Here is a 27,423-nt window from a genome sequence, read left to right as displayed (position 1 = left end):
TAGCATGGAAGGAGACGAAACTAAAGACAAGAAGATCAAGTAGAAATGTCCAGGGAAGAGAGGCTGAGAGACATTGCTAAGACAGAGGTGACAGAAAGGAGGAAATGGATTTCAACTGTATGGAGAAAATAAAATCTAAAGTCATTGGCAGTATACTGGGTAGGGGTGTTGAAGAGGAGGAAAGAGTCAAAGACAGCTCCCAGATTTATGGCTTGGGAGACTATGGCTAATAGTACAACCTACTGTAGATAGAGCCAAGAGCTGGTTGCCTCTGCATCTCGACTGAGGGAAAGGAAGGGAGATGCACATAACAGTAAATACAAATTGTGCATAAACAATATTCTGCCACGGATACAAAATAAGCTGCAAAGCAAAACAGACAACAGAGCAAGCACTGCAGAGCCAGGCTGTCCAGGAATGAATCCTGGCTTCGTTACTAAGGTGCTTAACTGTCTGTGCCTCATTTCCTCACCTGTACACGGGAGCTGTAGCAACTGTACCTGCCTCTTAGGGTTACAGTGATGGGTGTTTTAATAGATGTAAAACTCCTAGAATGATACCAGGACTACAGAAAGCGCACAGGAAAGGACAGATATGATTATTGCAATGGTCATTATTACTATCCTCTTACGTCTGTTCTTATCTGTGGGTGCCTATGGTGCAACTAAAAGGAGGTTAGGAGTTGGATATAGATCTGTGAGGACTGCTGCATGGACATGTCTGCATTTTTAACAGGTTACAACTCGAAGGAGTGTTTTCTTATGAATAAGCATTTTCTCACTAGAATGGCTGTCCTTTGGGAGGCAGTATTCTGACTCCAGAGGGTGACATGGTGAATTCCAATTTGAAATTGCATTTTCTGAGCCAATGGATAAGCCACAAAACTAAAACGCCTCAGTAACTTACAACATGTGACCATTTATCTCACCCCTAACTATTATTTGAGAACTAAGGTGAGAGCCATCTCACCCTTAACTATTGAGAACTAATCAGAGGCATTCCATTTCACTGTCTGACACTTTAACTCACTGCTCTTTTCTGCAGTTATGAGCGCAAGACTTAGGCATTCCATGTTGAAATGAAATGTGTGTGTGTGTGTGTGTGTAGGTTAATGTATATATGTATGTATTTGGGTTACATATATATAAATGTCATACATATGGTTTAAAAGTTTATATATTAAGGTTATCTGTATTTTTCAAATTACGGATGTCACATTTCAATTTATGGATTTGGTTAAGAATTTACATCACTCAATGTTATTTGTCAAGAACAATCACCATTACTGAAATCTACCATAAGCCTGAGGGTGTTGGGATGAGCTCTCCGGGTTGGTAAATACTGCCTCTATAATGACACCGGCAGTGAAATCTGTAAGGGGAAGAAAAAGGTTAAGTTAACAAAATAGGATATATTTAAGAAAAAAAAAAAAACAACACTGAAATTCAAGCAGACCACATGCTGTATTGGTACTTTTAAGGCACAGCCTAGCAATGACATTAATACACAAAATTCCATGCAATTCTGTTAAACAAATGTGAAATCTTCTACAGCTTTGGATTTTGTTTCCCAAAACTCATACTCTGTATTGTTTTCGTCACAGTACAGACTCATGTTGTCTCTGTCACAAAAATGTCCCTGGAGGGACTTCAGAGAAAGACAACCAATATATCATGTAACCCTATGTAGACGACAAAGTCTTTATGTCATGTGAGATTTGAGAAATTTCTGAATGCTGAGAGACATTACAATTTGCCACATGACAGAGAAACATAAACCTTGCTATTATTATTGATACGGCAAAAGCACATGGGAATGAACTTCGGGATTACTCATCAGATTCCTTAGCTCTTTCTGCAGCGATTTGTGAGCACATACAGGGTTAACAAATAAATACATAAGAGTAAGGATATTAAGAAATAGTAAAGAAACAACTCACAAGGAGATCCTTGCATATATGTCCACTTATTTTATGGAAAAAGTGACATTTAATAGTGGAAAAAATTTATGGTTCTGAGTCAATTAGATTTAAAAAAAAAAAAGAGAGAGAGAGAGAGAAAAGAAACAGGCATAACAGCCCCTTTTCCCTGCAAGGGAGATAAAAGGTTAAAAATTGGATGCTGTCAACCCATTTCTGGGACGTACATGGGCACGCAAAAGCTCAGTGTGTCTTCATAGTATTTGCCTTCGGGACAGTTGCAGCCTTCTGCGCAGTCATCGTCGCACTGCTCTGGGGAGGAGAGGGAGATGCAGGAGCGGCGGCAGAAGGAGGAGCAGCGATGGTACATCATGCCTTTCTGACACACCACCCCTGAGGATGGAGAAGCAGCGACTGAGAGAGACAGCACAGGGCCCAGAGCACGGTATGCTGGGAGATGAGCCCATGACAGATACCAATCATGAAAACAGAAGGTCTTCCACACCATGACTGACTGCTATAACATAAATAAATAAGCAAGCAATTCTTTGCCTCAATAGAAGTTTAACCAAAGAAGAATACAATTTCTATGTGAACTATATTTAAGTGTGACATTTCATAACATTCTTTAACAGCCTGGGCTATAATTTTCTTAATATACTTAAGGTACTTTATCCATCTAAATAAACCTACTGTCCTCACATTTTAAACTTGTTTACTGCTATGTTGGCACCATCTTCTTTATGACATTATTTAACCCTAAGTAAACTTTGTCATCTACAAGTAACACAAAACTTGATTTCATTGATCTATGCTCACAGATCCTGTTTTTTTTGCCTATTAAATCATGTCTGCATCTTTTGCTAAATCCTTCCAATTTCTTTTTAGAAAAAAACTGAATTGATTAAAGTAGGCAAACTAAAATATTCTAAAAACACACTTGCACAGACACCTCAGAAATGCTGGGTAAAACAACTGAAATAATGTTAATTATACAACTGCTCTTGTGAGAGAAAAAAAAAAAGGCGGGGGAGGGGGAGGGTGGAAGGTAACTTCTTTGGATGACAGCGGTAAGGAGAGAAAAAAAATCCAAAACTTGAAGTAGAGAAAGCGAGGGTGGGTCGCAGTGATTTTGGACCTTATGTTTAATTCTTAAGGAAATGGAAAATGAAAGTTGGTCCTTTTCAAGGTAAGGAACTGGTAGGCTCTTAACTGATACCTCCAAGAAAATCATCGAACTCAGTTGAAAAGATGGACTACAGCAGAGGTCAGCAAACATTTTTTGGAATGAGCTAAATGGTTCCAGAGAATAGCAAGGAGAGATAAGAAAGCCTTCCTCAGTGATCAATGCAAAGAAATAGAGGAACAATAGAATGGGAAAGACTAGAGAGCTCTTTAAGAAAATTAAAGATACCAAGGAAACATTTCATACAAAGATGGGCACAATAAAGGACAGAAATGGTCTGAACCTAACAGAAGCAGAAGATATTAAGAAGAGGTGGCAAGAACATACAGAAGAACTATACAAAAAAAAAAAATCTTCATGACCCAGATAACCATGATGGTGCGATCACTCACCTAGAGCCAGACATCCTGGAGTGCAAAGTCAAGTGGGCCTTAGGAAGCGTCACGATGAACAAAGCCAGTGGAGGCGATGGAATTCTAGTTGAGCTACTTCAAATCCTAAAAGATGATGCTGTGAAAGTGCTGCATCCAATATGCCAGCAAATCTGGAAAACTCAGCAGTGGCCACAGGACTGGAAAAGGGCAGTTTTCATTCCAATCCCATAGAAAGGCAATACCAAAGACTGCTCAGACTACCACACAATTGCACTCATTTCACAGGCTAGCAAAGTAATGCTCAAAATCCTCCAAGCCAGGCTTCAACAATATGTGAACCATGAACTTCCAGATGTTCAAGCTGGATTTAGATAAGGCAGAGGAACCAGAGATCAAATTGCCAACATCTGCTAGCTCATCAAAAAAGCAAGAGATTTTCAGAAAAACATCTACTTCTGTTTTATTGACTACACCAAAGCCTTGACTGTGTGGATCAAAACAAACTATGGAAAATTCTTCAAGAGAAGGGAATACCAGACCACCTTACCTGTCTTTTGAGAAACCTGTATGCAGGTCAAGAAGCAACAGTTAGAACCAGACATAGAGCAACAGACTGGTTCTAAATAGGGAAAGGAGTACATCAAGGCTGTATACTGTCACCCTGCTTATTTAACTTCTATGTAGAGTGCATCACTCGAAATGCTGGGCTGGATGAAGCACACGCTGGAATCAAGATTACTAGGAGAAATATCAATAACCTCAGATAAACAGATTACACCACCGTATGGCAGCAAGTGAAGAAGAACAAAAGAGCCTCTTGATGAAGGTGAAAGAGGAGATGAAAAAGTTGGCTTAAAACTCAACATTCAGAAAATGAAGGTAATGGCATCAGGTCCCATCACTTCATGGCATATAGATGGAAGAAACAATGGAAACAGTGACAGACTTTATTTTCTTGGGCTCTAAAATCACTACAGATGGTGACTGCAGCCATGAACTTAAAAGACACTTGCTCCTTGAAAGAAAAGCTATGACAAACCTAGACAGCATATTAAAAAGCAGAGACATTACTTTGACAACAAAGGTCCAGCTAGTCAAAGCCTTGGTTTTTCCAGTAGTCATGTATGGATGTGAGAGCTGGACTATAAAAAAAAGCTGAGCACCAAAGAATTGATGCTTTTGAACTGTGGTGTTGGAAAAGACTCTTGAGAGTCCCTTGGACTGCAAGGAGATCAAATCAGGCAATCTGAAAGGAAATCAGTCCTGAATATTCATTGGAAGGTATGAGGATAAGCTGAAACTCCAATACTTTGGCCACCTGATGCCAAGAACTGACTCATTGGAAAAGACCCTGATGCTGGGAAAGATTGAAGGTGGGAGGAGAAGGGGATGACAGAGGATGAAATAGTTGGATGGCATCACCAACTCGATGGACATGAGTTTGAACAAGCTCTGGGAATTGGTGATGGACAGGGAGGCCTGGCGTCCTACAGTCCATGGGGTCACAAAGAGCCGGACATAACTGAAGAGCTGAACTGAACTGAAATGGTGAATAGTTTCGATTTCTCAGGCCATACTGTCTCTGTTACAACTACCCAGCTCTACCCTTGTAACTAAATATGCAAACATATGGGCAGTAAAATTTATTTGCAAAATACAGGAAGCCCATGGGTTTAATTTGCCAACTTCTAGATGAGAAGAAATCTGCTCATAATACAGGAGATGCCAGGATAGCTACACTCTAATTTTGCTTATGGTAAAAATAGTCAAAAGCTATTGTCTTATGTAACAGAGTGCCAATTTTAAGAAATAAAGTAAGCCCCCATTTTTTTCATGTTGACACATTATATTAGTATTTCAAATAAGTTAAGCAAATGTTGACTTTTTATTAAAAAATAGAAGTAATTACAAATGCAAAAATCTCTGAAGTGCTATTTGATCATCTTCATCAGGGCCACTGCCATCATACTCACCACAGAATGAAATCTGAGCTCTGAAATCGATGGGAATGCCACGCTGGCCACAGAGGTAGGCGTAGTGGGCAAGAGCATTGCACAGGCAGGTGCTTCCACACTTGCACGCATCGTGGCGGCACAGCTGATAGTAGAGCCCAGGGCTAACGTAGATGTGGCAAGGAGCAAAGAGCTCCTGGTGGATAACATCACAGTGTGCTGCATATCCAACTGACAGACAAAGAACCCCATTAGCACTTCACTTACTAGTCTAGCTAGCATCAGATAGCCCTAAGTATCGAATTCCAGCACTAGCCAAGGCATCTTGCTTTCCTAGAAATGCACTGTACTGCACATTCAAAAAGAGTCAGTATCTTCAGCTTATACTTTGAAGGGGGGGGGGTATTTTCAGTAATATTGGTAACAGCACTTACTCCATATTTAATGTTCTTTTAGCAAAAAAAGACATTGTGTCATACCTGAATAACATGAGTATCAGAAGGGTTCACTGATAGAAGTGGCCTCAATTACCCCATTGCCTGCAGATCATCCTGGGAAATCACCCCAATTTTGCTATAAATAATTGACGAGTATTAGAAGGTTTATCTCCAGACAACCATACACAATAAAAGTAGTGTCAGGTTATGGATGTTACAGCAACTCCCTGGGATATATTATCCAGGAAGGACTGGGAATCATCTCACCCAGTGGAGTCTCTGAGGTAAATGGTAATGAGGTGGATGCCACATAATCATTGAATCCAATATCCACACGGGCACAGTGCTCAATGTCTGGTAAATATTAGGAGCTCAATACTGTTTGATAAATGAATCTGTGAATAAATGGATAATTAATAGAAATTGATAATGGAGCATATGCTAACTGCTCTGAGGTACCACTACCAAGTCTTTTGAGGGGATCTGTGTAATCAGATCTTGAGTTTGTTGACTTTTTCCCTTGAGAAAGACTGATCTGATATAATTCTCAGTGGGAGTAACCAAGTTTGACAAAACAATCTAGCTTTCCTCTTTCCGAAAAAAGCCTAGTGTGATTTCTTGGCGTAATGGACCTCAATTGCATTGATTTCCTCATGGAAGAAAAATTAATCAGTCTTGGAGTTGTCATTGTCTTTGAGAGATAAGATGAGCTGCTAGAGTTTTAGAATTTTTTCACTATTAAGGAATTATGCTGAACTTATTTTGTGAAGTTTTTTAAATATATTATTGGAAACACATGCTAATTATGAGTAGTAACCTGAGTACTATATTTTTGTATTGTTAAGCACATAATATGTGAAAACAAATGATTTAGACTATGTAACAGTGTACTATTGGCATGCACCCTTCCAATTACCAGGATCTCCAAGCAAAGACTTGTATCATATGCTCTAAGGATTTGTAGGTCAAAAAATATTCCTACTGACATTAAGTGAAAAGGTGACTCAGAAAATCCTTGTTTAAAAATATCCTTCAGAATACACATTAGAATTGACTTTTGTCTATTTACTTTACTTTCTTGGGATGTTTTTGAATTTACCTATTTGAAATTAAAAAAAAAAAAAAACGGTTCAAGGCAAACATGAAGAAAAATAATATCTAAAACATATAAGTCATAGAAGACATATGATATGGGGACAAAAGTGATAAAGAAATATATGTAACAAAGTAACAGGTAATAAAGGTAGTCATTAAAGAAACAACTAGAGAAAAACTGAATTCATCAACTGGACTCTACTCCAAATTTTACATGCTGTTTTTTTTCAAGAGATCAAAAATAATTTAATGAAGAAAATGAAGTCTAGGTAGCTTCATTGGTAAATTCAATCAAACATTCAATCAAAGTCTAAGTAGCTTCATCAGTAAATTCAATCAAAATTTCAATCAAACATGCTGGCCACTTAATTTTAGACTAGCATAACCCTGATACCACAAATCTTACAGACACCGAAAGAAAAATATAAACAAATATCCTTCATAATATAAGTAAAATATCTTCAACAAAATAACAGCAATCTAGTAATACATAAAAATGCTAATGATGATGCTAATCCATCATCACCAAATAAGGTTTATCCTATAAATGACAGTTTAGTATTTGAAAATAATCAATGCAATGCAACATAGTAATGGAATAAAAGATAAGCTTAATAAATAAATAAATAAATAAAAGATACATACTAATAACATTAAAAATATTTTATCAAAATATCAAGTAAGGAACTGAAAAATTTAGAGACAAACTGAGCAAGAAAAATGAAATGAGAAGGACTAGATCTATTAGCAAAAAGTTGAGAGAAGGGGAAGGAAAGTGTTGTGAAATGGAAACGAGGTTAAAAGCATCAAATCACAGAAAGCAAAAGACTCTGGTCTATTCCTCTTACTATAGATAGGAAAAATGACCCAAGATGTTAACAAAAATAAGTTTAGAAGTTGAGCTAGATAAAAAGCCAGTAGTAAAAGAAGATTCCTGGAGTAGGAAATGGCAAACCATTCCAGTATTCTTGCCTGGAAAAATTCCATGGACTGAGGAGCTCTGCAGGCTACAGTCCATGGGATCGCCAAGAGTTGGACATGACTGAGCACCACCCCCCACACACACACACACACACAAAATCAAGATTATCTTATGTTCTTTCCAGGACACTAAAGCCACAAGTTAATAGTAAGGACCGCAGAACAATAAACAGAATCCCTCCAAACAACCACCACAAAATAACAGTAAGCTAGCCAAAATAATTAATGGAACAATATTAAAGTATAAAAATGTCTATTTAAGCATGCACATCAACTTTTTTCACAAAGTGATTTTACCAAAAAAAAAGTGCCTTAGTTTCTTGAATAGTAAAGTAGCCTTTCCCATCGTCTGCTGTGACTTTAGTAAAAAAAAAAAAGTACAGCCCCAAATTATTGGCATGTGAGTTGCACTTTCACTGTAAACGGAAACTCTGGAGTGTGAGCATCTCAAACCATTGCACACCTGATGGCCCGAAGCTTTTCTGGATCACTGGCTTCCTGCTTATGAAGCAATAATATGTTCTGTGAGCAGGAACTCATCACGTGACAGTAATAAAGAGAGGAATGCACATGCACTGTCATGCTGCGGCACCAAAGCTGAACATCCCAAGATTATTCGAGCATTATAATACTCCAGAGATTTTTCTTTAGCACTTAAAGAATCTGAAATATACAAAATGCTAGCTCACATTTTAGGACAACTGAGGGATTTCTGAGCACCTAAAACAAGGAAATCTATGAATGCAGAATAATAGATGAAATAGTCATTTTCTGGAGTTCTTTTTTAAAGTAACCTAGATTACATAAAGAGGCATATGTATTAAACAAAAATACATAAGGAATGGCATTGATTTATCATAATGAAGAAAATGAGAATTTAAAATCACTAATTTTATAAAATTACAGTAATAAAGAGAATTTTTCCTAGGTTTAAATGCAGAAAGACTCACTGTTTTGTTGATTAATGTTGCAGGGGTCCACCACAGGAACATGAACAGGTGCAAAACAAGTAGAAGAAACTCTCCATGCATTTGCATGAAGTTGTGGGGTACCTTCTATCATGCCTGATGGAGAACTAGAAAGCAAATCTTCTCTTAGTCTCTCCCATTTATTTCCTTCCTTCAGAGTCTTCAAATACTGAATACTACTCTTTCAATCTACAAGAATATCTTAGAGTTTGAAATGTTTTATTACATTTTTAAATATACATGGTTTTAGCTTCCTGTTACACCATGTCAAATCTTGGACATATATGATTTTATTTAATGATCACTTCAATAAGCCTTGTGAAGAAAACAACTTTATCCCCACTTGAGAGAGAAGGAAAAGCAGAAGCTTAGAGAAATATTAACATTCACTCAGCTGGTGACACTCAGTGTCAGAGTGGAGATTCAAATGTAATTCACACCAATTTAATGAAAATGCAAACAACCAAAACATCAATGTGTTTCGGGAGGTAGAGGTAGGGAGCTCACATGATTCTTTTCAAGGTAAAGACAAATATCCTAAACAATACATAGTCTATACTTCTGGGATACTTCAGTTTTCATTATGAGGCCTGAAATACTGAGGTTCCATTGTGAAGTTGGGCAAACAAACCAAATGAAAATTGAGGTATAAGAGTTACTCTACATCCAAGTTTACTCAACAAACCAACATGGAATAGAAATACCCTTCAGGCTTATAAACCACAATGATGTTTAAGAGTCTGACACTAAAACACCCCCTCCAGTGGTCTTCAAGATTTATTAACTCTTCAGATGCTAGATACTGAGAGACAATCCCTACTGGAACTGCGTCAAACACTGTCAGAACCACTTAGAGAATCAGGTTGGACTAGGTTTCCTGTAGGAAGATCTGACCAAGCAAAACTTTACTAATGCAAGCCATGACTGCATTAATTGCTACAGCATGGCCAATCAGTAGACCAGCATTTATCTTGGCCCTTTTAGTGTCTTAGTAAGCATAACTACTTTGCTTACCATTTATTTCAATCACCATTACAAAGCTATACAGAGCTTCTCACCACAGGGACTGAGGCAGGAGAAGAAAAGGGAGGCACACAGGCCATTCCACAATCCACATTCCTTATATCGATTCTTTCCTTCTTTCCTTCTGAGCCTCGTGGCTCAGATGGTAAAAGCATCTGCTTGCAATGCAGGAGACGGGGTTGGATCCCTGGGTGGGGAAGATCCTTTGGAGAAGGAAGTAGCAACCCACTCCAGTACTCTTGCCTGGAAAAATCCATGGATGGAGGAGCCTCATAGGCTACAGTCCAAGGGGTCACAAAGAGTCAGACATGACTGAGCAACTTCACATTCCTTCTTTTTCCTATCTCTCAAAATGAAACTATTCTAAACTATATAGAATTATAACAAACACCCAATCCAAGATCTCATTTTGCTCCAACAAGAACACAAAGACTCACAGAAATTGCATAGCCTGAACTAGGTCTTCTCCTCCTTTGCCTCTCCATCCCTCTCCACCCTACAAAGCACAATAAAATAACTGGTCAAGGTGATGGTGTACTCAGGGTTCCCAGGAGGAACTGACTCAGAGCTTGGCTCTTTTATTTCACTTAAAATAATAAATACCAAAAAATAGGAGCTAAAATGTAAACCCATCTATTTATGGCATTTCATTTTACAAAATAGCCTTTCAGTTCACTGTGGTTAACTTACTAAAACAAGGCATACAAAATAAACTTTCAAGCAATTAATATTTTACATTCCATTATGTTTGCAGATTCACATTAACTTTTGTGATGCAAGGAATTTTAACTGCTTATGCTGGAAAGCTAAACAATGTTTGAAAATTATCTCTGAAATATTATCCATCACTGTTATCAGGCCTGAATGTTTATACATGGTGCCTTAGAAAGAGGCAGACATATCTACCATCTGTTAAACATTGACTATTAACCCATTCTGACAAACAGGAAGAGAAAGAAAGCTTAATGCCGCTTCTGTACATCTTAACCAAGTCACTTAATATATTTCTGTTTCACAAATGTGATAAAGATATCAATATTCTGACCTACCTATAAATGAAACAAAAACCTAAATGACCTAAAAGCAAATAAATTACACATGAGAAAAGATAAAAGAAGCTCTCTTTTGAAATTAAAAAATTTTAAAGCCCGTTCTCTTTGCTGATGCAATTTTTCTTCTTGGTACTATATCAAAGGTCCTATCTCTATTCAGCTCAACTGTCTAGGGCATATAAGGTTCTATGCTAGTTAAGAAGAACAGAAGGATGTGGTCTTTATTCTCAAAGCTCTTGCAGTTTTAAGTGGAAATCAGACAAATCAATGACAGATGTTCATAGATAACAGAGCCAAAATGAACTTTGGTGGGATATAAACTCCCTTTTTGAAGCAAATAATGACTGTGTGTGTTTGAAAAAACAAATAGGAGTTAAGGAGGAAGATTAGGAAGGGAAAAGCACCCAAAGCAGGAAGAATATGCAGAAGTGCTTTTTTAAAAATGGCATTTGGAAAATGGCTCCTTCGGGAAATGCTCCCCGCCTACCCAATCCACACTCGCCTACTTAAAATTCTGCTGTGCTACTAGCCAAGACCACACAGGTCAACACAACTTTTTGAAATTACCTCAGGATTTATGTGTTTGTATGCGTGTGCGTGAGTGCATGCATGATTAATACCTTGCCTAGAACAAATTGTTTCTTTTTTAAAGATCTCTTTTTACCTGGACCTTTTTAAAGTCTTTGTTGAATTTGTTACGATACTGCTTCTGGTTTATGTTTTGGTTTTTTCGGCCATGAGGATGTGGCATATTAGCTCCCACTTTTAGGATCAAACCCACACCCCCTGCACTGGAAGGCAAAGCCTTAACCACTGGACCACCAGGGAAGTTCTGAATAAATTACTTCTTAAAGATAGCTGTCCCCTCCAGTCTGCAGCATCAGCTCCTTGAGAATGGGGACCACACGTTCGTACCTTAACTTTCCCACAGTGCTTAGCACAATAGCAGGTGTGCAAAGCATTTATATTAAGCTATACTCTGGGCTTTTCTATACGTAGATGAAAGTGCTTTGTCAATACAAGGGATATAAATGTATTTTATTGCTTTTTTTCCCTAATAAAACACCAACCATGACAAAATCCAATTAACTTAGATGCCACAATGTTGCTTTAGAGATATCACTCCTACCAAGTGATATCAATATTATTAAAAGTACAATTTACTGTCATTCATATCAAATGATACTAAGGTTTTTTTTTAAGGCAGCAGTGTTTAAAAAACAAAATACTGTTAAGCTTGACAGGTGACAGAGAGAGAATTGTGAGAAGTTATTCCATGGGTAGCCCTCAGGCTCTGAGTCTTGCTAACTAAATTCAGAGTCAGCTCCACTGTATTTGAGGTAAGTGATTTTGAGCTATTTATTTGTCACTTTGGTGTTTCAGTTAGCTTCTTTATCTATAAACCAGAGTTACTAATCAGGGGATTCCTACAATATTTAAATATGATAATCCATGTCAAGCTCTTGGAACAGCGATGACTAAGCTGTTATTAGTTAAGTAAACATTTTTAATGTAAGAATTTATATCCTCTAAGTTACTAGTCATCACATCATGTTCAGAGATCATACTTACAGAAAATCATCCCTTATGTTCCCGTTAAATGTGCCACACAGACCTAATGTTCTTCTTTTCCACGTACTAGTTAGCTGAATATAAATTCTTTCCCCATCTACAGCGAACAGAATCTTTAAACCAAATGTGGTTTTTAGAAGAATAAATAAGGATGACAGAGTCTGAATTTCAACAATTCCTGCAGGAAAAGAACATACATAAATCAGCTCTGAGATTCACAGGCAATGCTCTGAAATGCTAATGTGCAACATCAGGGATCTGCTTCCAAAAGACTTCTTCCCAGCTCTCTGCCCCCCAGGGCCAATTTTTGCCACCCTGTGCTTGCTTTCTTTTCTTCCATTTCCCTTCTGTCCTTCTTTCTGGAGGAGCAGATATTTTTAACAGAATGTCAGGTTTCCATGTAATTTCAGTTGGCAAGCATTTCATATGAGGTGAGGGTAGATAGTCAGACTTTTTAAAATTTATGTATTTTAATTGGAGGCTAATTACTTTATAATATTATAGTGGTTTTTGCCATACATTGACATGAATCAGCCATGGGTGTACATGTGTCCCCCATCCTGAAACCCCCTCCCACCTCCCTCCCCATCCCATCCCTCAGGGTCATCCCAGGGCACCGGCCCTGAGCACCCTGTCTCAGACATCGAACCTGGACTGGCAATCTGTTTCACATATGATAATATACATGTTTCAATGCTATTCTCTCAAATCATCCCACCCTCGCCCTCTCCCACAGAGTCCAAAAGTCTTTTCTTTACATCTGTGTCTCTTTTGCTGTCTCACACATAGGGTCATTGTTACCATCTTTCTAAATTCCATATATATGCGTTAATATACTGTATTGGTGTTTTTCTTTCTGACTTACTTCACTCTGTATAATAGGCTCCAGTTTCATCCACCTCATTAGAACCAATTCAAATGTATTCTTTTTAATGGCTGAGTCATATTCCATTGTGTACATGTACCACAACTCAACAGTCAGACATTTAAAATTGGATCTATATTCCTTTACTTCGTGTGTGTGTGTGTGTGTGTGTGTGTGTTATGTCCCCCAAATTGGTCATGAGTCAATAAGGAAGTGGCACTTTTTCAAAAATTCCCTATTCCCTCGAGACATTCAGTGAAAAAGAGAGCACAGCACTACAGAAGCATCATTTTATGAGGTATCTTTACAGAAGAGAAACTTGTGTTCAAGATTCATGTTGATGTATGGCAAAAACCATCACAATATTGTGGAGTAATTATCTTCAGTTCAGTTCAGTTCAGTTCAGTCGCTCAGTCGTGTCCGACTCTTTGTGACCCCATGAACCACAGCACGCCAGGCCTCCCTGTTATCACCAACTCCCAGAGTCAACCCAAACCCATGTCCATCGAGTCAGTGATGCCATCCAACCATCTCATCCTCTGTCGTCCCCTTCTCCTTCTGCCCTCAATCTTTCCCAGCATCAGGGTCTTTTCCAAGGAGTCAGCTCTTCGCATCAGGTGGCCAAACTACTGGAGTTTCAGCTTCAACATCAGACATTCCAATGAGCAGTTTTTAAAAAAAAGATCGAACTTGACTTTTGCCACCATAAAAGTTCTTCCTGCAGTCCCTATCACGATTGCATCAGTCTGTCATCAAACCCAGAAATCCGAGAATTATTCTTGAACACATCATTTTTCTTATTGCCCTTCCATCGCCAAGTAGATAATGTTTTTTTTTCCCTAACTAAAAGCTCAATCTGTTTTCTTCTTTCCCTCTCTACTGTCACTTGCATCAGTTTCTCCTCAAATCCTTATCTGCTCTACTCTAATAACGTCCTAACTGTTCTCCATGTCTCCTTTCTAACATTTCTCAAATCCACGTCCATAGTGTTGTTATAATAGTCCACTAAGAAAAAAAGAACTGTCAGTCTCCTCATTAAAACTCTCTTGCTTATTAGGTTGAAGCATATGACATTGTCATCTTTGTACACAAACAAGGTCAAATAATAACAATTGCATAGTAATTTCATATCAAGTTCAGTAAATACCCTTGAATGACACTGAGTGTGATCATAAAATTTATCTTACAAATCAAGCACTTCTGAGAGCAAAAGTGACTGTTATAAGTAGCTACACTCAAACACAGGCATGAACACAGCCTCCCAGGATTACCGCACAATTGCACTCATCTCACACGCGAGTAAAGTAATGCTCAAAATTCTCCAAGCCAGGCTTCAGCAATACGTGAACCGTGAACTTCCTGATGTTCAAGCTGGATTTAGAAAAGGCAGAGGAACCAGAGATCAAATTGCCAACATCTGCTGGATCATCGAAAAAGCAAGAGAGTTCCAGAAAAACATCTATTTCTGCTTTATTGACTATACCAAAGACTTGGACTGTGTGGATCACAATAAACTGCGGAAAATTCTGAAAGAGATGGGAACCAGACCACCTGACCTGCCTCTTGAGAAATCTGTATGCAGGTCAGGAAGCAACAGTTAGAACTGGACATGGAACAACAGACTGGTTCCAAATAGGAAAAGGAGTGGGTCAAGGCTGTATATTGTCACCCTGCTTATTTAACTTCTATGCAGAGTACATCATGAGAAAGGCTGGGCTGCAAGAAACACAAGCTGGAATCAAGATTGCCGGGAGAAATATCAATAACCTCAGATATGCAGATGACATCACCCTTATGGCAGAAAGTGAAGAGGAACTAAAAAGCCTCTTGATGAAAGTGAAAGACAAGAGTGAAAAAGTTGGCTTAAAGCTCAACATTCAGGAAACGAAGATCATGGCATCTGGTTCCATCGCTTCATGGCAAATAGATGGGGAAACAGTGGAAACAGTGGCAGACATTATTTTGGGGGGCTCCAAAATCACTGCAGATGGTGATTGCAGCCATGAAATTAAAAGACACTTACTCCTTGGAAGAAAAGTTATGACCAACCTACATGGTATATTCAAAAGCAGAGACATTACTTTGCCGACTAAGGCCCGTCTAGTCAAGGCTATGGTTTTTCCTGTGGTCATATATGCGTGTGAGAGTTGGACTGTAAAGAAGGCTGAGTGCCGAAGAATTGATGCGTTTGAACTGTGGTGCTGGAGAAGACTCTTGAGAGTCCCTTGGACTGAAGGAGATCCAACCAGTCCATTCTGAAGGAGATCAGCCCTGGGATTTCTTTGGAAGAAATGATGCTAAAGCTGAAGCTCCAGTACTCTGGCCACCTCATGTGAAGAATTGACTCATTGGGAAAGACTCTGATGCTGGGAGGAATTGGGGGCAGGAGGAGAAGCGGACGACAGAGGATGAGACGGCTGGATGGCATCATGGACTTGATGGACGTGAGTCTGAGTGAACTCCGGGAGTTGGTGATGCACAGGGAGGCCTGGCATGCTGCAGTTCGTGGGGTCACAAAGAGTCGGACACGTCTGAGTGACTGAACTGAACTGAGATTAAGAGCTACAAATTACTATGTATAAAATAGATAAGCAAGAAGGATGTTTTGTACAGCAAAAGGAAATACAGCCATTGTTTTGTAATGGATTTGATCTATTAAAATATTGAATCACTATGCTGTACACCTGAAACTTATATTGTAAGTCAGCTATACTTCAATCAAAAAAATAAGACCGTCCTCATTCTCATGCCCATCTCTTTCCCTGTTCTGATCTCTGGACATTCTATACTTAGCTTCTTCATGCTGTAGCAATGCCAAGCTAGTTAAAGTTCCCCTTAATATACTCCATAGTTCTCCTCTTTGCTATGCCTAGAACACTTTCCCCATCTCCTTCATCCTGGCAATTCCTCAGCTGAAAATGCTCAACTGGATAGCCTTTCTTTAAGAAGAGCTTCCTGACCACACCAGCACTCCCAGTGCTGGGTGAGATATACCTAATCATTTAGACTCCCAAAGTCTCTGTGCATATCTTTGAGTTTATCATATCTTTAAGTGGTCATTTACTTGCATCTTTCCTCTTCCAAACTCTAGGCCACTTGAAGTGAAGTGAAGGTTGCTCAGTTGTGTCTGACTCTTTGTGACCCCATGGACTATACAGCCCATGTCATTCTCCAGGCCAGAATACTGGAGTGGGTAGCCTTTTCCTTCTCCAGGAGATCTTTGCAACCCAGGGATCAAACCCAGGTCTCCTGCATTGCAGGCAGATTCCTTACCAGCTGAGCCACTGGGGAAGACCAAGAATACTAGAATAGGTAGCCTGTCCCTTCTCCAGCGGATACTCCCAGCCCCAGAATTGAACCAAGATCTCCTGCATTGCAGGAGGATTCTTTGTCAACTGAGCTATCAGGGAAGCCAATGTTCAAAACCTCAAGTTATCTCCATTTTCATTTGAGATCCCCAGCCTCTTTCAGTGTTTCTCAGATGGCTACCTCTGTTTCAGCATCAAATCCAAACTGAAAATATCCAGGCACAGCATTACCCAATAGAACTTCATGCAACAATGGAAATACTCTGTGTCTGCACTGTCCCACACAACACTTGAGATAAACACTGAGCCCCATAAACATGGTGGTCTCCACTAAGTTTGGCTGAGGACCTGGAAACACACAGGTACTCAATAAATGTTAGGTTAGTCAGTTAATGGGAGAAGACTCCATTTAGGTTGTGTTGTCGTTATTGTTAATGTAAGAAAAGTATACCATTGGCATTGCTTCTTACCATTCAGACTGAAGCCTTGGTTAGGACTGGTGAGGATTTGTCCTCCCCTACTAAGGGTCACTTGTTTGTTAAAATCATCCTCCAAAATCAGAGTTACCGACTGAAGGCAGACCAAGCCAAGGTTCTGCATAAAAATCAAATTATCAATTAAAGGAATGAGAGAGAAAAAGGGAGACCTAGTCACGGACAAGGACAACGGAAGAGAGAAACGGGAGAAGATGAAGCAGAGAAGAAAGGAGAGAGCACACACAGATAAAAATTTCTGGTATACAGAAGACTTGAGAATAAGCAATATTATAAAGGAGTTACACATTTTATTGTGAATCTCATGCAGCCCCATTACTAATAAACTATATCTTTATAGTAAATACACCTTGTGCATATATATGCCTTTTACAGATTATTAAATAGATTATTAAATAGAAATGTTTTCAATAAAATGCCAATAATTACGTTTTCCATAGAACATAAAGTACCTTTCCAAATTCATCTGTGGTATTTAGATGTAAAAAATTCAGTACAGAAAAGAACCAAGAGAATTACAATTCCATGTGGAAAGCTAATTAAGACTCTGACATACTGCACGGGGAAAAAAAATCAAACTAAAAAAAGCTCATAAACTAGATTGGAATTTTGTTGGAAACAACCACTTTATGTTGGAATAAAAGTAGAATAAAAGATTTTGCCAAAATTTGACTACTTGATTCAGAAAGAGAAATGAAAGATCTGTGTTTCTTTGTTTACAAATTATGAAGTGAAGTGAAGTTGCTCAGTCATGTCCGACTCTTTGTGATCCCATGGACTGTAGCCCACCAGGCTCCTCTGTCCATGGAATTCTCCAGGCAAGAATACTGGAGTGGGTTGCCATTTCCTTCTCCAGGGGATCTTCCTGACCCAGGGATCGAACCCAGGTCTCCTGCATTGCAGGCAGATGCTTTACCGTCTGAGCTACCAGGAAAGCCATTACAAATTATAGACGTGTTTATTTCAAGAAAAGGTCTAAAATAAATATTCCTATATGCTAAAAGAAAAAGCCATCATATCTATTTAGAATGATGTGAAACATGTTAAACTCTGTCAAAAATCATCTTTAAGATAGCAGTTTTGAGGCAACAAAAAACATTGCTTATTGTGCAGTCATGCATGAAATGTTTCAAAAATCTATACATATAAACACTATTTTTAAGAAAGAAAATGCAATAAATATATAGTATTTAATCTAAGACTTATATTTTGATATCTTTGAAACCAGAATACATGATAAAGTTAATAGCATACATAGATCAATCATCAACATGTTTTTTTCACTGTGGTATACAGAATAATGATACATCTTAACAATCAATGGTGTCTGATTTCTGAAGAAAACAACTATACCCATTCATGTTACTATTTTTAACCTAGATAAGAAGTTTGAGCCAAAAAAAATGAACATTCCTCTGATCACTTTGAAATGTTCTTACCTGTTCACAGTGAGCTTTCTGTAAAGTAATTGTGAATTTATCTTTTCCAGTTCCTTTTACAAGGATGTATTGGCACATGCCAATGAAAGAATAATGTCGACCATCAAAAGTAGTAAAATGAGAATCACCTACAACAGAGCACTGAACTAGAAGAAGGAGAAGCAGGGGTGGGGACAGGAAGAGAAGAGGAAGGAAAAAGGAGAAAAGGAGGAGGAGGAAGAAGTTATGTTTACTCTTAAAAAGCAGTAGGTCAAAAAAAAGCAGTAGGCCAACTTATAGTAACTATTCAGGTAACAAAAGGAATAGTTAGAGTGTTTAAAATTTACTAGTTTGACAAACTTGCTAAATTATTTGATTACATTTTAAATTTATTTAATGATAGCTATTCCACTTTTTTTAGAGTTTATAATATTTGTACAATTTTCATACATTTTTACCAAAGTTGTCTGCTCAGAGCTATCATTTATTCAATTTTCCACTTATCTTCCGAATATCTGGATTTAAAGATCATTACATCTCTTGTTACATATGAGAAGACCTCATAAAAAGTCAGTGCTAGCTTCCTCCTCAGTTTCAAGAAAATCAAGACATTTTCTTTAAAAGCATTTTAAAAGATTACCTGGGCAGTCATGCTCAGTGCAGTTCCAAACTCCACCAACGCACACACTAAATAAAATGATAAAAATATTAATCTAGCTGCACAGAGAAATTGTATGAATGTTTGCAATAATGTAGTGGTTAACATATGAAATGTATCACATTTCTTAGGTTCAGAATAATCTGACCTGAAAAATGTCTCTCCAAAAGTTCAATTAACTGATCAACTTGGACTGGCCAGCACCTAAATTATTATTTATTAAAAATCAATAAAGATGATACAATGGTAGTGCAGATCAGTCAAGAACAAAAGTACTAAGCAGAGAACTTCTGTTTCTGTCCTTCCTTCATTGCTTAAACGAAAAAAAAAAGGCCACACACAATACAACATTTACCCATATCATTAGAGAAATACATACAATGAGTTAAGATTAATAAGTCACTTCATGTTTTTAGTAGTCACTACTAAAAACTTTAAAGTTGGCTTTGCAGATCATCAGACATTAAAGAGAGAGAAAAGATGTCCCATTTGTAAGATAAATTCTGCCTTCTACCATCAAACAGATAATGAATTTTAGAGGAAAGAATAATCTCTGAAAGGCAGGAATTCAAATCAGCATCTAAGAACAGGGTTGGTTTTCAACTGTATTTCAGTTATATATACAGACAGCAAAGGGAAAATTACCTAATGACATTTATACCTCTATTTCTTTTTAGACTGCCCTGGAGGGATTTAATCTTTGGCTATAGTAGCTAATTAGTTAGCTAACTTAAGAATGTTGAAAAGTCTCTAATCGTGGCCCAAAATTGGTGATATGAAGAGTCACTTTTTAAAGTACTCAGTACAGAAGGACAAGAGAACCGTCAAATCCTGTGAGTAAAAGCAAGTGCAAATTAGTGATTATTCAACAGTTCATCACATGGATATAAAAGTTTATAGAATTGCCAACAGAAGTGAGAAGAGCTATGTCATAAAAGAAAATATAGATGGTCCCTCCTACTCCCTTGTTGCTGTAAAAGCTTTAAATACAATGAAACTGAGTCTGGGAATTTTTGGAAGAAAAATCAGTAAAAAGTATATCTCTTTAAACATATGTCAAGGTAAGATTGTCACCTAGTCAGGTACCCAGAAATAATTAGCTGTAATTGATCACATACCATTCAGTACATTCTTGTTCAATTTTTGAGCCAACTGAATAAGCTAATCCATGAAAATTGCATGGGCAGTTTTCCAAGGAGATGCAAGTCCCATTTTCCATTATGAGGCCTATTTAAGAAAAATATATATCAAATGCACAAAAGAAGTAATAAGAATGATATTCTTTGAATATAATAATTCAGCCAACTTTTATTGAACACTTGTTTTCACTAGGTGCTAGAAATACAAATTACTTTTAAGGAGCCTGGCTCTGTCTCAATCAGTAGCTACATTATAAGGGTCTATTTCAGCTGTTTTCAACTTTATTATCCCATTACCTGCTATCAAAATGTTAAGATTCACAACACAGAAATAGGGCAACTAATGTCTCTTTGCTTTTAAGAGAAGAGGGGAGGAGAGGAGGGAGAAAGTATTGAATTTATTCTGTTTAATTTCTGTTTATGTGAAAATGAGAGATATACACTATCATCACACAGATAATAAAGAGCCAGGAAATGCTTCTCAAAGAGCTAGTACAGCAGAACTGCATTTGTTATTTCTTTCTAACGAGTAAAGGTGGTTGAACCAATGTTACCAAGCACATTCTTTGATGCAGCTGATCATTTTTCAGAGTAAGACTTTCTAGTCAAAGGGATTATATTCTGGTGTATGGATTTATGTTCTGGTGCAAAGTCCTTATCACATCATTGACTGGGAGCAAACACTTCAGGCCTGGCACTGGTCCAACGGACTTTGAGTAGCATTGACAGAACAATGGACCGAGGTCAATAGATCTGATTTTAAGTAGTCCTCACTCGTATTAAGTACAAGACAGTGGGAAAAATCCCTTATCATCTCTGGGATTCTATTTTTTAATCTGCAAAATTAAACGGGTTTAAGTAAATCCTCAATGTTCTTATAAATATCTATTAATTTGTATTGCAGATTTAAACCCCATCTCTATCATTTGCTATGTCACTTCTAATTACAAATATTAAAACTACATCAGGACTAAAATCTTGTACTACCAGGATATGAAGACTTTTTTTCTGAATTTGATTTTGTCTTTAAAAAATGAAAATATATAAATTATTGTTGCTGTTGTTTAGTTGCTGTCGTGTCCAACTCTTTTGTGACCACCATGGAATGCAGCCCACCAGGTTCCTCTGTCCATGGGATTTCCCAGGCTAGAGTACTGGAATGGGTTGCCATTTCCTTCTCCAGGGAATCTTGCTGATCCAGGGATCAAAGGCTTTTATTAAAGAAAAGCATCCATTCCTTATAGTTGCTTCAAGGATCAAATCCTACAAGCAGATAACTTTTGCAATAGCCCTAACATCCCAAGAGAGGACACTAAGACATGATTCTTGGATCACAGGGTGCTAGTCACCATGAGTGCAGATACAGTTTCTTTCACGAGGCACTTACCATCTGGGCAATAACATCCATCAAGACAATGGAGATTGCTCCCAAGACACTGTTTCTCAAATGTGCAGGTTGGTGGGCAACAACTGATACAATCCCGATGGACAAAGCTGTCATCACATTTATCGACTAAAACGGGCAAACAGGTGAGCAGTAAGTCAACGTTACTCAACTCTCTTTGAAAAGATTACAGTGTGTTTTTTTTTGTTTGTTTTTAATTTTTTAATTGAAGTATAGTTGATTTACAATATCTTGTAGGTTTCAGGTGTACATCACAGTGATTCAGTTATATATATATAATATACATTATACATATTATATATATAAATTCTTCTTCAGATTATTTTCCTTTATATATTATCACATAATATTGAATATGGTTCCCTGTACTATACTGTAGGTCCCTACTGGTTATCTATTTTATACATAGTAAGTGTGTATATTTAAATCTCAGCCTCCTAATTTACTCTCCACGCACCGCCCCCCACTTTTCTTTTCCCCTTGGTTTGTTTTCTGTGTCTGTGAGTCTCTTTCTATTTCAGAAATAAGTTCATTTGTTTCTTTTTATCTTTTAGATTCCACATGTATGCTTTACCATATGGTATTTATCTTAAATATTACTCAGTCATAAAAAGAATGAAATAATGCTATTTGCAGCAACATATGTGAGAGATTATAATAAGCCAAGTAAACCAGATAAAGACAAAGATTAGAGTGTTTAAAAAGTATTCAAAAGTTTACCAATATTATTGCATCAATAACAAGTCTTTGCAGTTCACTAGTTTTGACAGGTAGGGTAAGTTTTGAGTACTAGGATAAGCCTTAAATTAACAGAAGTACACAGACATGGCTGGAAAATAAGGAAACATACTGCATGCTGGAAAGTCATCTCTCCAATCTTGAATAGGGTAGCCCGCATGGGAGCAGGCTCTAGCATACTCGGTGGCTGCTCGACAATAGGTTTCATCATCATGAGTTCTGGAAAGTGAAAAGACAGATCAAATCATACAGGAAATATTTACAGGAACTGTGCCCTTGAGCTCTTATTCTGGAGAAAAGCTATGTGGTGAATATTCTAATATTAGTTGATGTCAGCTTAAATATATGTATATAATGTATAATAATGCAGAAAACATATACACATGGGGTCCCAGATTTAAAAGACTAAGTCAATTGTTTCATTTAAGTCTTTCAATAATTTGGCCATTTTTCTTTGGATTCAACAGAGTACCATACTGAAAAAGATTTCTATTTTAATTATGACATTTATTCTAGAATCCTTGTATTTTTTTGCTCCCACACAAAGCATCCCAGACCTTTCAAAATTTAATAAATCTTATCAATATTATTATTTATTAATCCTATTTGATAATTCTATCATAACAAATATATCAAATATGAAAATGATTTCTAAGACACCATGCTCTTGATAGGTTACATGCTGGAATAAAATCAATACTAATAATAAGCACTTGTGAAGGATTAAATAAACAGCATTTCATCTGAGATTTAAAAGATTTTTAATTCCTTCAGGTTTAAATTACTAAAGCCAATTACTTTGCTAATGTTGCCAAGAGTGAATAATCTCTAAGTATTTTTTTATAATCACCTTAGAAACTCCCCCAAACAAATATAAGAGGTCAGCCAATTCCCAAAGCAGATTAACAAGGCATCTATAAAATCAACAGTGTTTATAAGATAGTTGGCTTGTTTTTCAACCCAACTGAAAGTCTAAATAGCTAAATACCTTTACACCCTTAAGAATGTTGTATATTTTGTGAACCTTAGCATTTTCAGTATTTCTATTGTAAAAACCACTGATCTCAAGTTGCCCTTATCCTGTGTTACTGTAACTGGAGTCATGCAGATTATCTAGTCCAATTAACTAAGCTTTAGAAGGAAGAAAAGGACTGAAGACTTCAGAAGCACAGAAAATATTCTAAATCTCCAAACAAGTCTCTGAAAAGAAGGGTAAGTTAAAACTGTTGAATTCTTAGAACGACGTTAAATTTATGATTTACTTTAAACATATGCATTTTTTCTTACAATTAATGGAGGCTTTGAAAGCTAATAAAGTAACTGAATATTGGTTTTCCAACCTAACGCAACTATTTTCCTGATCGTCTATGTTCCACTAGAAACCATACTAGGCACATTACATATGGCATTGCATAAAAACAACAGTTGGGCAACAAACTATTTACTGAGGGAAAAATTAGCTTATTTTTCCATTTTGGATATTAACTTTAATAAGGAAAATAAGCATTAAGTAACAGTTGTTTTTAAATCAATTGACTTGGGTGTGGCAAGATTAGAAGCATTTCCTTGCTGCTAAATTCAGCATTATTAGAAGCAGAATGAGGAGGACCTGAGTTCAAGGACTGGTATTGTATCATCCTTCAAATTCCAACCCAGCTATCATTTTCTCTAGGCACTCCCTGAGACGGTTAGTTGTTCTCTCCTCCACGCTCACTGTATTTTGCATTTAAAGCATGTACAAGTGCTGAGAACCTGTTTTTCTGCCCCATGAGAATCTGAGTTCCTAGGACAGGGACGATTTCCAAAGTGTTTCTGTTTCCATGGCCAACAGACACATGAAAGGATGCTCAATGTCGCTAATCATCAGGGAAATGCAAATCAAAACCACAATGAGATATCACTTCACACCTGTCAGGATGGCTGTTGTCAAAAAAAACCAACAACAACAACAACTAATAACAAACTGTTGGTGAAGAGGTGGAGAAAAAGGAACTCAAGTGAACTGCTGGTGGGAATGTAAAACAGTATAGCCACTATGGGAAAGAGAATGAAAATTCCTCAAAAAACTAAAAATAGAATTACCCTATGATCAAGCAGTTCCACTCTTGGGTATATATCTGAAGAAAGCAAAAGCGCTAATTTGAAAAGATACATGCTTATCAATGTTCACAACAGCAATTAATTTTTCATCAGTAGAAGGCATTCATTTTTTCAAGCAAAATTTATCAAGATCAGAACCAGTTTCATGGGAATGTGACCTGTGCAGTCAGTCACACAGGCCCTGCTCTTAAAAAGGCTCTCACTTAGTTGGATCCTGTACTCATTTAATGCTCCGCTGTCACTATCTTGAATGCTTAGCAATTTTTTTTAACAACGGGCCTTGTGTTTTCATTTTGTACCATCCCCTGCCCGCTTGATTTATTACATTCTAAACAAATTAACTGACATTCTAACACAATCCAGGATAAAACACAGTCAACCTACCTGGAATAAGAAGTTAAGAAACTAGGCAAAAGGCAAATTCAGATCTTAGAATAGTCAGGAAATCAAGCAAAAATTCATACTCCTTACTATGAGCCCTAAGACTCTAGGTCATCTAGACACTGCCTACTTAGCTCTAACTTCATCTCCTCTCTCTCTCTTCCATTCACCATGCTCCACACACTCTTTCTGTGTTCTGGAAACACCCCAAATTTGTTTTGCCGTACTTCTCAGGAGGCACTAAAAGTGAAAGTGTTAGTTGCTCAGTTGTGTCTTGACTTTGTGACCTCAGGGACTAGCACCTGCCAGGCTCTGTCCATGGGATTTTCCTGGCAAGAATACTGAAGTGAGTTGCCATTTCCTTCTCCAGGGGATCTTCCCGACTCAGGGATTGAACACAGGTCTCCTGTATTGCAGGCAGGTTTTTTACAGTCTGAGCCATCAGGGAAGTTAGTAGTAAAGAACTCGCCTGACAATACAGGAGACACAATAGATGCGGGTTCAATCCCTGGGTTGGGAAAACTCCCTGGAGGAGGGCACGGCAAACCACTCCAGTATTCTTGCCTGGAGAACCCCATGGTCAGAGGAGCTGGCAGGCTTCAGTCCATAGAGTCGCAAAGAGTTGGACATGACTGAAGTGACTTAGCACATAGCATTACTTATACTAGCCAAGATATGGAAGTAACCTAACTGTCCATCAATAGGTGAATGGATAAAGACAATATTATATATGGAATATTATAAATGGAATGTTACACAGCCAAAACAGGGAACACAATTTTGCCATTTGCAGAAACATGGATGGGCCTGAAGGGTATTATGCTTAGTAAGAAAGTAAATACTGTGTGTTTTCACTTATAGGTCAAATTTTTAAAAAATTAAATGAATGAATATAACAAAAGAAAAACAGACTCACAGAGAACAAAACTAGTGGTTATCAAACTAGTAGGGAGAGGGGGTGGGGTGGGACAAAATAGGAGAAAACAGGGGTTAAGAGGTGCAAACTACTAGGTATAAAATAAACAAGATACAAGCATGTATAGTACAGCATAGAGAATATAGTCAATATTTTATAATAACTCTGAATAGAAAATAATCCATAAACATATACAATCACTGTTATATACCTGAAATTAATATAATATTGAAATCAGTTATACCTCACAAAAAGTTTTTAAATAAAATAAATTAAAAATCAACATAACAAATTGTTTCTATGGCACCAAGATGTGACATAATGCTCAATTCAGAATAGACACTCAGGAAATACATATTAAATTGAATCCAATATACTATCCTAATCCAAGCAGGACATTTGTATTCAACAGATTCATAATTATATAATCATGGTATAGAATCCCTGTGAGGCAGTCCTTTAATATAAGAAATGAACAGAATCTCCTTTAGGGGAAAAAGAATGTAGGCGGGTGTAGTCCTGGATGGACTACTGAGGAGAGTAAAAGGCCAACTCTGGTGCCTTCCCTCTTCCATTTTATCAATGCACACTTACTCACTTGCATAGTCTTTTGTTTGGTTTACATGCCTGCTTTGCCTGGCTTCTTCAGCTCAAATGCAGGTCTTAAGGTGTCAGCTGATTTCAACCAGTAAAGGTATTTCACTGTTCTGCTGTTTTCATTTGCTCTGAAGAAAGCAACTAGCTTTCAAAATTCAAAGCGTAAAGACACAAAATTCCGAGACAAAAATGCTACCTTCTTAATGATGAAATTTCAGACGAAGCAGGCACAGCAGGCTACATTTTGTGCCCGGCTCCCTCTTCTTTTTAATATTAGAACCTGCAAGTTTTTGCTGAGCATACGGCTGCCCAGCCAAAGACATTTCCCAGCGGTCCTTACTTCTAGGGGTGGTCATGTTTCTTGCAGGGGGGGCTCCACTGAAAGAGAGAGGCAGTGGAACTTCCCTCAGTAGAGCTGAGGGGTCCCGAGGAAAAGTGAGCCTGCTGTCCGCCAACCCAGCCCCTCCGCGAGTGAGAGACAATCAAAGGCGACAGGGGTTCTGTCTAAGCAGTTCCGCTTTATTGTCATAAGCTCCTGGTTTCGTCAAGCAGGGGGGGTTTTGCGAGGGACTTTCCATAGTTCTACCAATCAAGGTAAAGGCCAGATTACCACGTGCTTACATCACGACAGGGGTCTATGGTGATCACGCGTTGTCCACGTGCACGGAAATCAAGAGAGCCAATCAAAAATTTTGACAAACAACTTAAGCCACGCCCTCATCTCTTCCGCCAGGCACCATCTTAGCTCTAAACCGCAAAGCTAGCCCTTCGTTTTAAGGTTTCCCATTTAGGGCCCCACATTTCTAAGCTCTGGCCAAAGGGTTAAAAGTGAAAATGTGCATGAAA

The 27,423-nt window shown here is 37.8% G+C and overlaps 1 protein-coding gene across 4 annotated transcripts in view; it reads right to left on the bottom strand.

The window, feature by feature from the left end:
• OTOGL (otogelin like) overlaps positions 1-27,423 on the bottom strand; it is a 166,528-nt gene that overhangs the window by 113,512 nt on the left and 25,593 nt on the right. For all 4 annotated transcript variants that reach the window (XR_011255828.1, XR_011255829.1, XR_011255830.1 and 1 more), the window contains exons 8-18: positions 22,696-22,802; positions 21,828-21,953; positions 20,420-20,528; positions 19,284-19,330; positions 18,665-18,810; positions 17,202-17,325; positions 12,559-12,736; positions 8,894-9,018; positions 5,452-5,661; positions 2,146-2,311; positions 1,297-1,371 (exon numbers count right to left, since the gene is read on the bottom strand). Coding sequence is in view for 1 of the 4 variants with exons in the window: in XM_069584122.1 (XP_069440223.1) it covers positions 1,297-1,371; positions 2,146-2,311; positions 5,452-5,661; positions 8,894-9,018; positions 12,559-12,736; positions 17,202-17,325; positions 18,665-18,810; positions 19,284-19,330; positions 20,420-20,528; positions 21,828-21,953; positions 22,696-22,802 (1,413 nt within the window). In the remaining 3 variants the exon portion in view is untranslated. The remainder of the gene's footprint in view (positions 1-1,296; positions 1,372-2,145; positions 2,312-5,451; positions 5,662-8,893; positions 9,019-12,558; positions 12,737-17,201; positions 17,326-18,664; positions 18,811-19,283; positions 19,331-20,419; positions 20,529-21,827; positions 21,954-22,695; positions 22,803-27,423) is intronic.

Source organism: Ovis canadensis, chromosome 3 (genome assembly GCF_042477335.2).
Source record: "Ovis canadensis isolate MfBH-ARS-UI-01 breed Bighorn chromosome 3, ARS-UI_OviCan_v2, whole genome shotgun sequence".
Taxonomy (NCBI): domain Eukaryota; kingdom Metazoa; phylum Chordata; class Mammalia; order Artiodactyla; family Bovidae; genus Ovis; species Ovis canadensis.
Note: the sequence above shows the minus strand (reverse complement) of the source record. Positions and strands in the feature narration are given on the sequence as shown.